Source organism: Phocoena phocoena, chromosome 14, assembly GCF_963924675.1.
Source record: "Phocoena phocoena chromosome 14, mPhoPho1.1, whole genome shotgun sequence".
Classification (NCBI taxonomy): Eukaryota; Metazoa; Chordata; class Mammalia; order Artiodactyla; family Phocoenidae; genus Phocoena; species Phocoena phocoena.
In genome coordinates this window covers 7,469,488-7,481,280 of record NC_089232.1, presented here as the reverse complement: position 1 = coordinate 7,481,280, position 11,793 = coordinate 7,469,488, and the positions used below count along the sequence as shown (strand labels likewise).

The window sequence follows — 11,793 nt, the reverse complement described above, 5'->3', positions numbered from 1 at the left end:
CTCTCCAACAGTCAAATAGAGAAAATCTGGTAAAATGTTTAAATTAACCACATGACTTGAAACACTATAACTCTACTGAGTAATGTATTTATAAAAATACTTAGGATTGCTCACACAACTGAACCATGAATCCATAAATTAGTAGAAATGTAAAAGTTTATTGTTAAACTCTTACGTTATAGGAAAAATCCAATATTCATTTAAAATAGAAATATATAATGTAAATTAAGCTACTACCCATCATATTTTTTGTGTGTGCTTATTATGAAAAATGTCCACTGTTGTTTCATGACATGGTCTTAAATCAAAATCACAATATCCAAGGGAAAAACGACTCTAAGAAGAGAAGAAAAGAAATTTTTTTAACAAAAAGGACCAAAGCCATTTTGTTAAAATAAAAAGAGTGCTACACAGTCACTCATAAGACTATATCCTACCTGTGGTTTCTTAAAATAATCAAGTCCCCTTCCGATCTTAATCATCCATCCATTGTTGAACCTATTGAAATTAGTATATAGTATTACATTCCAGACATTTAAGTCAGACAATGACCAAAGCTATAATGTATTAAGTGTCAGCTAAATTTCCCCCTAACAAATAAAATCACTTCCTCCAGTGGCAAGAGTTGAACCAAACCTGGGTTTACCTATGGGCTGTGTCTACAGTGAAACAAAACATCCATTAGCTGATAAAGAGTTTAACAATTCAATTAAACCTTCCTCCTGAATTTCACCTTGCTGATAAAGCTTCCCAGTTCTGCTAAGAAGTGGCTTCCAAGTGTACTCAGGCAGACTGTGGTGATGTTTCAGGGGTTTCCCTGCCTTGAGGTGGGGGACATAAGCAGGGGGAGCCCTGGCAGGCATGACACAACGTCCTGTCATGTCTACTAGAATATTTAAAAGACCATGAGAAGTAAAACCACATTAAATAAATATTAGTATCACTAGAAAAGGAAATTATCCCAATGCCATAACACTGTGTATAGCTGAATGACAGAAAAGTACTTCCTCTTCTCACATGACACAGAACATGTAAATTTTATTCCATTAGGAAATAGGAAACTCACATACAGGACAAAATAAGCCAGATTTTTTTCTTCTTCAAAAGTGAAAAGATATGAAAACTGAGCTTTATTTAAATCTTTAATATTATTTGTAATTATATATAACTTATTATGAGAAATAAAAATAAGTATTTTTCAACTGCATAAAAATTAAAATATTACCATACACTAACCTAATTTCCCGGTCGTGTATCACAGAAGAGTATTCTAATTCCAACTGCACTCCATGATTCCTGAGTGACTCTCTTATTTCTTCCAGGCCACTACTTTGCTGTTCTTTCCCACTGCCCTGTTAATAGGAAAAATACAACTTTTTGCCTCAGTTATTAATATTTTAAATTATTCCTAAACTATGCAATGTGTATCATAGGTGAATTAAAATGAAAAGATTCTATACTAGTTTCATTGTCCATTATTGCAAACAAGCAATCGAAGAAGATGAAGTAGTTTAAGAGCAACTGTTTTTATCAAAATAATTGTTTTTTTCTCTAACGTGAACATAACACAACTCTGTCCTATCTGCTAAAATGTATTTTATTACATTAGCATTCTGTGGCTTGGCAAATCTGTAAATATTTTTTTTTGCGGTACGCGCGCCTCTCACTGTTGTGGTCTCTCCTGTTGCGGAGCACAGGCTCCGGACGCACAGGCTCAGCAGCCATGGCTCACGGGCCCAGCCGCTCCGCGGCATGTGGGATCTTCCCGGACCAGGGCACGAACCCGTGTCTCCTGCATAGGCAGGCGGACTCTCAACCACTGCGCCACCAGGGAAGCGCCCTATAAATATTTTTTATAGTTTCTAGAGATGCATGTTTTTTCATAGTAAATTTCTCAGCGTGGCACAGGAATCGTTTACTAATAAACCCAGATATCTTTAGTTTTTCTGTAAAAGGAAGTGAAAGTGAATAAACCTATATTCAATTAAAGAATAAATAAAATGTATTTTAATGGTGCTGTTTCGTTATTCAGATGGGGCTTCCTTCTTCTCAAATTAATCCTAGAAATATGAATTCTTTAGAAGCATTCCTATTTAAATCAAAATCAAGATGACAGAAATTGTCAATAATGCAGACAGTGTGATTGCCTCATAGAATATCCAAGAAACTGAGAAACTACTTAAACGAGAGAGTTTAGCAAAGTGGCCAAATACAAGATATGACATACTGAAATCAACAGCATTTTTCCCAAGGTGTTTTATGCCGGTTGTTAGAGAATAAGTTCATTCCCAGTGAAACAGCTCTAGCTGAAGCATGACGTCCAGGTTTGCCTCGAACTACACCCTGCAACTGAGTAAAGTTCATGACGTTAAGAGACAGTAAATGCCTTCAGATACCTACTTCATCCAGAGAAGTGAGGAGATGAATAGTTTTTATCTTACATGGTCTCTTAACCAGCATCTCACAAAATCGAAGGAAGTTATACAGCTGAAAGACATTAGGAGGCGTTATTACTAACTCGTACATTTAAAACAATAACGTTTCATCGTACGGGAGTACATTTCACCTACCTGATGAGTGTGTCTAATGTAAGGATCTTCTATCCAAACTTCCGTAACTGTTTCATTCAGGTATTCTTGAAAAAGTGACTCATAACTGAAACCTGTTGCGTTCTCTTCTATTTTAATTTGCTTGTGATATTTTCCAGCTACAAAACACAAGCTTCCATAATAAAACCAGGGACTACTTCCTTTCTTTTTATACATACTATATTTGCATCCAGTAATAAATCAGCATCAGATACAAGTTAATTTTTTTTTAACTCGTGCAGTCAGCAAACATTTTTGAATGCCTACTCCATGCCAGGCACATTGCAAGATGCTACACCCGCAAAGGTAAATTCCATGTGGGATTTTTTGCCTTCATGGAGGCCGGGCAAGTGGGAAAGTCCAGAGATTTCTTGGAACAGGTTCTTGAACTAAATCCTATAGACCAGGCAGTTTATTCAAGAGGGAACCATATGTATAAAGATATCTAATATTCCTGCCACCACGAGTAGAACCACAAGCTATGAGTCAGTGGCCATCTGGTCCTTCTCTTCACATTTAAGTCTTTTTATGTCTTGCAACTGAATAGCTGAAGTATTAAATATATAAATGCAAAATAGTATGGAGCCTAGGAGTCTTTCTTAGAACTTGTAGAGACTGTGTTAAGCGGAAATTTATAGTACTTCTTAATAACCCAAAGCCAAAGCCTAGAATGCCACAGCGTCAGCGGGTAGTTCCATTGTTTGTGTTTATCCAAAATGGCTAATTATTGAATAAGCTATCGAAGACCTTTACTTTTTTTAAAAAATATGACCCTTAATGGTAGTTCCTAATTTATATGGTGGTTGCACTTTTTTTTTTTCTTAATTTTATTTTATTTATTTATTTTTGGTATGTGAGCCTCTCACTGTTGTGGCCTCTCCCGTTGCAGAGCATGGGCTCCGGACACGCAGGCTCAGCAGCCATGGCCCACGGGCCCAGCCGCTCTGCGGCATGTGGGATCCTCCCGGACCGGGGCACGAACCTGTGTCCCCTGCATTGGCAGGTGGACTCTCAACCACTGCGCCACCAGGGAAGCCCCTGGTGGTTGCACTTTTAAACCTTGTTTGAAAACCAGTAGTTTGGATTCTGTTCCTAATATTTCCAAAGATAGAACATTACCAACCGTGCATCGGTTTTCAAGCCAAGCTAGCCACACAGGTTAATTTAACCCACAGTATTCAAACCACAATGCTGATGGTACTATATTTCATCCACGTTTTAGAGGGAAATTGCATTGTAGATTTCAATTTGGGGTGAAGGAAACAATTTTATTCCCACTCAACAGAGGTCCTCAATGGGGGTAGTCAGTGTGCGCTAGTACAGAATACCAGGAAGAGGCGGGGAGAGGGCTGGAGTAAAGAGCAGCTGAGGGCCGGGGGCACTGGGTTTTTTGTGGGCAGTAGTTCCACTGACTGTAGAAAGCAGCAGCCATGCACTTCAGGTGGCAATGGCCATTTGTTTCTATATGTTTGTAAACTGGATCCTCGTGAGTAGAGAACCAATTATAAATAGGGAACCATACCTCCTGCACCTCTAATCATTAGGAATACCTAACTCCTGAAGTGTTTTGACTCACAACGAAAATCTCAAAGGAGTCCCAGGAGTTTCTTGAGCTACTTTAATATTTCGGTCATTTTATAAAGGGAAATACAAACAAAATACAGGACTTATATTCAGTATTCCTCTGTAGTATTATTTAAACTGGAGTCTACACATAAGCTTCACGGGGATCCATGAACTCCTTAAAATGGCATGCAAAGTTCTGCAGTACGTCGAGCTGTCCTCAGATCCTCAGAAGGGTATCTGACCCCCACCTTCCCCCCACCAGGGAAGAAAAAGGTTAAGAACAGCTCGTGTACAGACGAGTGGAAATGCAGAGTAGACCTGCAAGCTCCAAAGGGCACAGCCAGAAACACTGGGTGAAATGGGCTTTATCACAAGAGCACATACACATACTCTCCAAAACAGCCTCTTTACCTTCTTTTTCTTGATCCAAGTATTTCTTTATGTTTTCTGCTCTATCCATGTAGTCAGAAATTCTTTTTCTGAGATTACATTTCTTTGTTACATCTTTGGTGCCTACAAATTAAAAACAAAAAATACACTTTCAAGTTTCAAAACAGGCTTCCTATTTGGTACAAGCAGTATTTTCCATTTCCCAAGTTTTCCACGGCTTTCCTGCTCTTTGGCATGGTCTGTCTTGGTCCTAAAATGCACAAATAATAGGCCCAAATTTAGCTTGATCATGTAGGGCCTTCATTTTTTTCACTAAGCACTTGAAGCAGCTTTATTTAGGAGTGGGGACTCAGACACCAGGTCTCACTGCTGAGACTTCAACTCTGGTGAGGAAACAAAGGTGGCTTATTACATGTCACTGAGTCTGAGCACTATTTTGTCCTAATTACCCATAAGTTTGAAATCTAAGCATAATCAAAAGAGAGCAAACAATATCTATCTATCTTTCTTCCACAAAACCAGCATCTGTTCCAGACTTCCCCTTTATGGTTTATGCTGAATCATTTTCCCAGCCACCCCAAAAATGGAAGGTATTTTTGAATATACATTATCAATAAAGTCTTACTCCAAGCCCCACCCCCAATCAGTCACCAAATCAATTCCTGGCTCCTTCCTTCCTCCCTTTTAATATTGCTTTTATTTTCCATTATAATTTTATTTTTAAACCCTGAGTTTTAAAACATTTTATTTTGAATTAACTATATATTTATGGAAAAGCTACAAAAATGGCACAGAATCCCTTCACCCAGATGCCCCTAGTATTAACATATCACACAACCATGGTACAATTATCAGAGTAAGTAACTTAACATTGACACGACACTATTAGCTCATCTACAAACCTAAAGAAAGTTAGTGGGAAAGTTCGTTTTCTGGTCCAGGATCCCACATACCATGTGGTGGTTATGTCTCTTTAGCCTCCTACGATCTGTAACAGTTCCTTTAGTGTGTCTCTGCCTTTTATGACCTTGACATTTAGGAAGAGTACATGGTCAGTTATTTTGTAGAATGTCTCTCATTTGGGGCTGTCCTGTTTTCTCATGATTAGACAGACTGAGGTTATGCATTTTTTTAGCAATAAAGTCACAGAAGTGTTGCGCCCTTCTCAGTGGGCACATGATGTTAATGTGTCTTATTCCTGGTGACGCTGACTTTGGTCACTTGGTTAAGGTGGAGTTCACAGATTTCTCCACTGCAAAAATCACTATTTTCTCTTTTGTATGGAATTGCTATCTTGTGGGAAGATATCCTGTCTCTCTCCACTCTTCATCCGCTAATTTTAGCATCCGTTGATGGTCTTTGCCTGCAATGATTATTACTGCAGTGTTTGCCAAATGGTGGTTTTCTATTCCCATCATTCCTCTTTAATTTATTAATTGGAATTCCACTGTAAGGAAGAGCTGTCTCTGCTCTCCCATCTACTTACTTATTCAACTATTGATTTATATCAATATGGACTCATGGATATATCTTTTATTCTATGGGTTGTAATCCAATACTATCAATCTTTTCTTGCTCAAATTTTATCAGTGTTGGCTTTAAGAGTTCCATCATGTTGGCTCCTTTGTCCTTTTGACATAACCCATCATTTTTTGAGCACTTCCTTACTTTTTGGTGCAAAATGTTTTATTTTCCTTGCCCCAGCCCTGGAATCAACCATTTCTCCAAGGAGCCCTGGTTCCTTTTATTGGAGAATGGTATCAAGAAATCATATTTTGGGTACTAACTGTGCTCACTGCTACTCAGGGAGTCTTATCACTACTTCTAGACCCTTTCCGTCAACGCAGGTAGAAAGTATGTGGAGGTTTACTAACACACACATACAACTCTATTTCTATGTCTGTCCATCTGTATCTATATTAAAAACCATGAATTCATGCTGATTACTTTGATCCCATAGGGTTCATTCTAGCCTTCCTCCTTTCCTTACCTGTAACTTCTTTTATTATCCACAATATATTTACTGGCTTGTTCAAGCCTAATATAGACATAAAATAGTTTGAGAATTCCTAACCCATACCGTTGTGAGAAAATAATTCACCAATTAAAATAATACAATGTTTGTATACTGTTCACTTTGTCTTTAACTTTACAGAATACAGCCAAAATACTATTTTCCAAAGATGCTTAGGTTACCTATTTCTTTCACTCTCCCTTATGTATAACAATTGAATAACTTAGAGAAGTTATTCACTCCCTCCTCATCCTGCTACCCTACTCCCATTTCTCCTTTCTTTCCACCTCTTTCCCACCCACCGCATATTAAGTAATTAATTTTGTTAGTTTCTGGTTTTATCCTTCCTGTGTTTCTTTTCAAAAAATGAGGAGACATATGAAAATCTTCTTATATCTTTGTTTTTACATGCAGGTTACCATACTATAGCAACTCTTCATCCTTCGCAGCTTTCACTAAACAATATATCCTGGGATTCACTCCATATCACTTCACAAAGATTTTGCTCAACCCTCTTTACGGCAGTATAGTACTCCATTGTTTGGCTGTACCATGGTTTATGCAACCACTCTCCTACCCAGGGGCATTTAAGTTGTTTCCAACCCTTTGTTGATATCCATATAATTACTGAAATCCTTCCCTTTCAAGTTCTTCTACTGCCAAAATTAATATCATTTAGATCCCCACTTTCTCATGCCTATACTACAGTAGCATAAGAAAATCCTAATATACCCATATATCATCCATAAATCTCTTGTGGAGAATCCTGGTTTTTGTCCTAAGGTGAGATGAGAACTCATACTCTTCCACTACGTTGATATATGTTCCTCTAAACTCAAAAACTTTGAACTTCTCGTCAGGATTCAGCATTTTACGGACTCTTTACAAAGAGGCAGCATGAAAAGTGGTTAACAGCAAAGCATCTGGAGTCAGGCTGTTCTAGTTCAAAACTTGCTTTGTCACTTTTGCCTGTGTGACCTTGGCCAGCTATTCAACCTCTCTGCAACCTCATCTGTAGCACAGAAGGAGTAACAGTACCTTAGAGAGTTGTGGAGATGATTCATTATGGAAGAGACCTGCGTGTAGGAAATACTCAATAAATGTCAATATGATTACCATCTACATAATTTTTTCCATACACCTCCCTCTCAGCTTCCTTTAGAACATTTTATCTAACATCTCTTTTCTTAAGCTCTACTGTTACTTTGCTCCTGCCTATAAATATACTCTATTTTCCCTGTCCTCTACAAATATAGTACTCCTTTCTTAATCATCATCCTTGATCAGAGTTTGATACTATAGACCCATTCTTCAAACATGCCTTGGTTTTCCAGGCTTGAAATCATACAGCCATCTTCAATTCCCATTCCAACATCTAATCACGTGCCAGTGCCAGTAATTCAATGTCCAGACTGTCCCCTCCCTTTCCTAATACTGGTGTCGCCCCCCTGGTTCATTCAGGCCCTTATCACCTCTCATCTTGACTTCTGCAGGAGCTCCTTAGTTGGTCTGCTTGACTTCAGTATCTTCAGGTTAATGACTCTCCTACGCTCTTGCCATATTCACTCATTTATTCAAGAAATATTTACTGAGAACTTACCACATGCCAGGCATTGTTCTAAGCACTGGAGACGTAGCAGTTAAGTCCTCCCCTATCATTCAAATGAGAGGAAAGACAACAATAAAAATAAATTGGTAGGACTTCCCTGGTGGCACATGGGATGCAGGGGGGCCTGCCATGCAGGGGGACATGGGTTCAATCCCTGGCCCGGGAAGATCCCACATGCCACGGAGCAACTAAGCCCATGTGCCACAACTACCGAGCCTGCGCTCTAGAGCCCGTGAGTCACAACTACTGAGCCCGCATGCCACAACTACTGAAGCCAACGTGCCTAGAGGCCGTGCTCCACAGCAAGAGAAGCCACCGCAACGAGAAGCCCGCGCGCTGTAACAAAGAGTAGCCCCTGCTCGTCACAACTAGAGAAAGCCCATGCGCAGTAGCAAAGACCCAACACAGCCAAATAAATAAATAAGCAATGGGAAATTCACAACAGTCAAAAGGTAGAAGCAATCTAAGTGTTCACTGACAGATGAATGGATTTAAAATAAATAAATAAATTGGTAAAACATGTATGTTAGATTGTGGTAAGTGCTATTAAATAAAATAAAGCAAGGAAGAAGGATAAGGGAGTCCTGGGATGGGGGTTGTAATTTTACACTGGGGGTCAGAGAATGTCCTCACAAATAAGGTGATATTTGTGTAAAGACCTGGAAGAGGAGCGGGAGTAGGTCATGCAAATATTTGGGAGAAAAGCATATTCCTAAGAGAGCCGAGCCCTGAAATGCAACTTTAATTACATCACTCCTTTGTAAAAACTTTAAATGGTTTCTCCTTGTCAATGGAATGAGTTAAAATCTCCTGGCAGCCAAGGCCATCTGCAGTGTGCTCCAAGCCCCAGTCTACCTTTAATCTCTACTTCTCACTCTTTCTCTACAGACCTATGCCACTTGTTTGGTAAAACAGTACAGACAGAATTGGAACACTTTCAGCTGAATTTCTGAAATTCTACTCATCCCTCCAAAACCCCTATCAAAAGCCACCCACACCTTTCCATCCCCCAATGACTGTTAACTGTTTAAATCCTCGTTGCACTTGTCCATATGGCTCCTGGCACTTCTTCCCTGTATTAGAGTTATTTGCATTTACATCTTAACCTGCAAGATCACGTCACTGTCTCTCTAAGCCCCACAGGATCAGTGGAGCACAGAGGAGCAGAACTGCTGTGATGCTGCTGCTTCAGAGTCGTACAATGTACACCATCTCTCTTTCTGAGAGTCAGTATAGTAGAGTCTTTAAAGCCTTGGGTTTCAGCTGTGACTCTACCAATTGTGGCAGAACTGGAAAGCAAACTTTATTTTTTATGCTGTAAAATGAGGATAACATCACCTACTTCATAAGGCAATTGTAAGAATGAATTGAGATCATGCTTTTAACGTGCTCTGCACACTGCCTGGCACTCAGCACTTACAAATGATGTTACTCTCATTATTATCACCATCATCACCGTCATCATCATCATCATATATGGTCCCTGCCCAAGGTAGAGGTTTACCATTCTGAGAAAAGTGCTGAACATTGAAAAGCAGCCTCTACTATCTCAAAGCTTCTGAAACAAATCAGAAACACTCAGGCTAAAAAAGCACAGAGAGGAGATCTGAGGCCAGACTAACAGCCCCAGGGGCTGGGGAGCAGGGGCTGGTCTGAAGTCAATTTAATACATAATTACTAGGTGTTTACTACCTAGCAGGGATTGTACTGGGTGTTAAGGGTTATCTGTGTACCTCTCAACATTGAATAACCATGTAACAGAAAGTCTTAACTGTCTCCTCTCACAATCCTATACATTTCTCACACCAAATGTCAGTATACCCATTTCTAATTTAAAAAAAATATTTTTTTAAACTTTTAATGAAGGGACTTCCCTGGCGGTCCAGTAGTTAAGACTCCGCGCTTCCAATACAGGAGCGTGGGTTAGATCCCTGGCCTGGAACTAAGATCCCACATGCTGCGGGTCACGGCCAAAAAAAAAAAAAAAAAAAATTTTAATTAAAATGTTTAATGAGAAAAGTAAGGAAAAGAGTGTAACGAACACCCTTATTACCCACCACCTAGATTTAAAAATTGTTAGCATTTTGCCATATTTGCTTCAACTTTCTTTTAAAGTAAAATCAAATTCAGACATCATGACAATTCTTCCCCAAACACTTCTTCAGGCTTCATCTCTAAAATTAAGAACAGATTTCGAAAAATACCATACTGCCTAACAAAGTTAATTTTAATGCTACCCAATCCATATTCAACCTTTCCAACTTGATCCCAAAACGTCTTTTACAGTTCATTCAAACCCAAATCCTTTCAAGGCTTATCTATTACATTTGGTTATGTCTCTTAAAATTCTAGGATAGTAATCCCTCTTTTATTGACAACATCAATCTACTAAAGATATCAAAGAAATTAGTCCACCTGTCCTATAGACTACCCTACGTTCTGTATTTTAAGGCTTTCTCGCTGTGCACAGTAAGCGTTTTACTCTTTCACTCCCGCCTAGACACAGCAGATTGCAGCTCCTTTTCCTCTAGTCCTCCCTCCCCGGCTCACTGCTCACCTTTCAGAACCTGCAGGAGCATATCAATTCCCTCCTGGTAACACACCAGAGCCTGCGGGTACCGGGACTCGGACTCTAGTTCCAACGCCCGCTTTATCACAGTGACTGCAGCTGTGCTTCCAGAGTCCTGGCCCAGGAGAGACCCCGCCATAATGCCAGCAACTCCCTTCCACCCCAATCTCCCCCTAGGCTGTCGGGTCTGCAGCGCTGCCGGGAGCGGTCACGTGACTCCAATGCGCCTGCGCTCTCTTTTTATGATGCCTGAGTGGGAGGGACTCGGCCGGAACTAAAATGCCAGGGTGTGTGCACTGTGAAGGCCGGATTTGAGTGTGGCACTCTGGGTCCTTTCTTTGTTCCGGTTCCCCTGAGTGGTGAGCTTCAGGCTGAAAGACATTTAGGAATTGCTGGTGAGTGGGGAATGAGTGGCCGGAAGTAGTGCATTTTTGCCAGGAGTACATATCTGGGAACCCTAGGCAGATGCGGATTGATTTTCTCCATTCGATTCTGTGTTTACGGGTCACAGTAACCTGAATGGAACTACGTCCAGGTACTGTCCCTCGGGCTCCCGAAAAGCCACTGGCCGGCTGGATCCCGTTTCCCAGTTCGTGGAATCCCGGGACGCGGCATGTGGAGCCCCGCCTGCTGGAGCTCGAGGACAGAGCTCGCCTCGGCTGGGCAGTCTAGGGGGAAAGGGAATTCAAGTATGTTTTAACATTTTCTGTGCTTCTGCTTTATGCATAACTTCGGCTTTCCTCTGGGGTCAGCCTAACTTGAATTGTTGATGGAGATACAAAATTGCCTAATTTAAAAATTGCCGCATTTTAGAACGGAAATCCTCTGAAGTTGGCAGTTAAAATATTTACCGTTTTACTAAAAGCCGTGATTTTGCAACAGCGTTTTGATCGCCACCTACCCAGAGCTGCGTTTTCCGCGGTTTTTTGTTTAGTTTTGTTTATTCCAAGAGGCACTTCGGAACGCCTGCCTAGAAGGCATTAGGAGTTCAAGAGACATTTCTTGCCTTCAGAGATGTCGATTTATTGAAAGGGAAATCCTATGTTCTGCATTTTCA

The 11,793-nt window shown here is 40.2% G+C and overlaps 1 protein-coding gene across 2 annotated transcripts; it reads right to left on the bottom strand.

The window, feature by feature from the left end:
* Positions 1-240: 240 nt before the first annotated feature.
* On the bottom strand, positions 241-10,875 carry MITD1 (microtubule interacting and trafficking domain containing 1). 2 transcript variants are annotated; one of them, XM_065891556.1, is made up of 7 exons: positions 10,725-10,875; positions 4,566-4,667; positions 2,571-2,707; positions 2,401-2,487; positions 1,237-1,352; positions 438-498; positions 241-336 (listed from the first exon to the last, which is right to left on the bottom strand). In XM_065891556.1, exons 1-7 carry the CDS (start codon positions 10,873-10,875, stop codon positions 241-243), a joined length of 750 nt encoding a protein of 249 aa, XP_065747628.1. The 2 variants fall into 2 exon arrangements, with proteins under 2 accessions (XP_065747628.1, XP_065747629.1); XM_065891557.1 differs by lacking the exon at positions 2,401-2,487.
* Between the last annotated feature and the right edge of the window lie 918 nt (positions 10,876-11,793).

Bases quoted from the DNA above. Each gene is read 5' to 3' on its own strand.
- MITD1 (XM_065891556.1), bottom strand. From the start codon at position 10,875: ATGGCGGGGTCTCTCCTGGGCCAGGACTCTGGAAGCACAGCTGCAGTC. The intron at 1,353-2,400 runs GTAGGTATCTGA...TCCTATTAACAG, and splicing joins TCCTCACTTCTCTGGATGAA to GGCAGTGGGAAAGAACAGCA. The intron at 499-1,236 runs GTTAGTGTATGG...TAATTTCAATAG, and splicing joins ATACACGACCGGGAAATTAG to GTTCAACAATGGATGGATGA.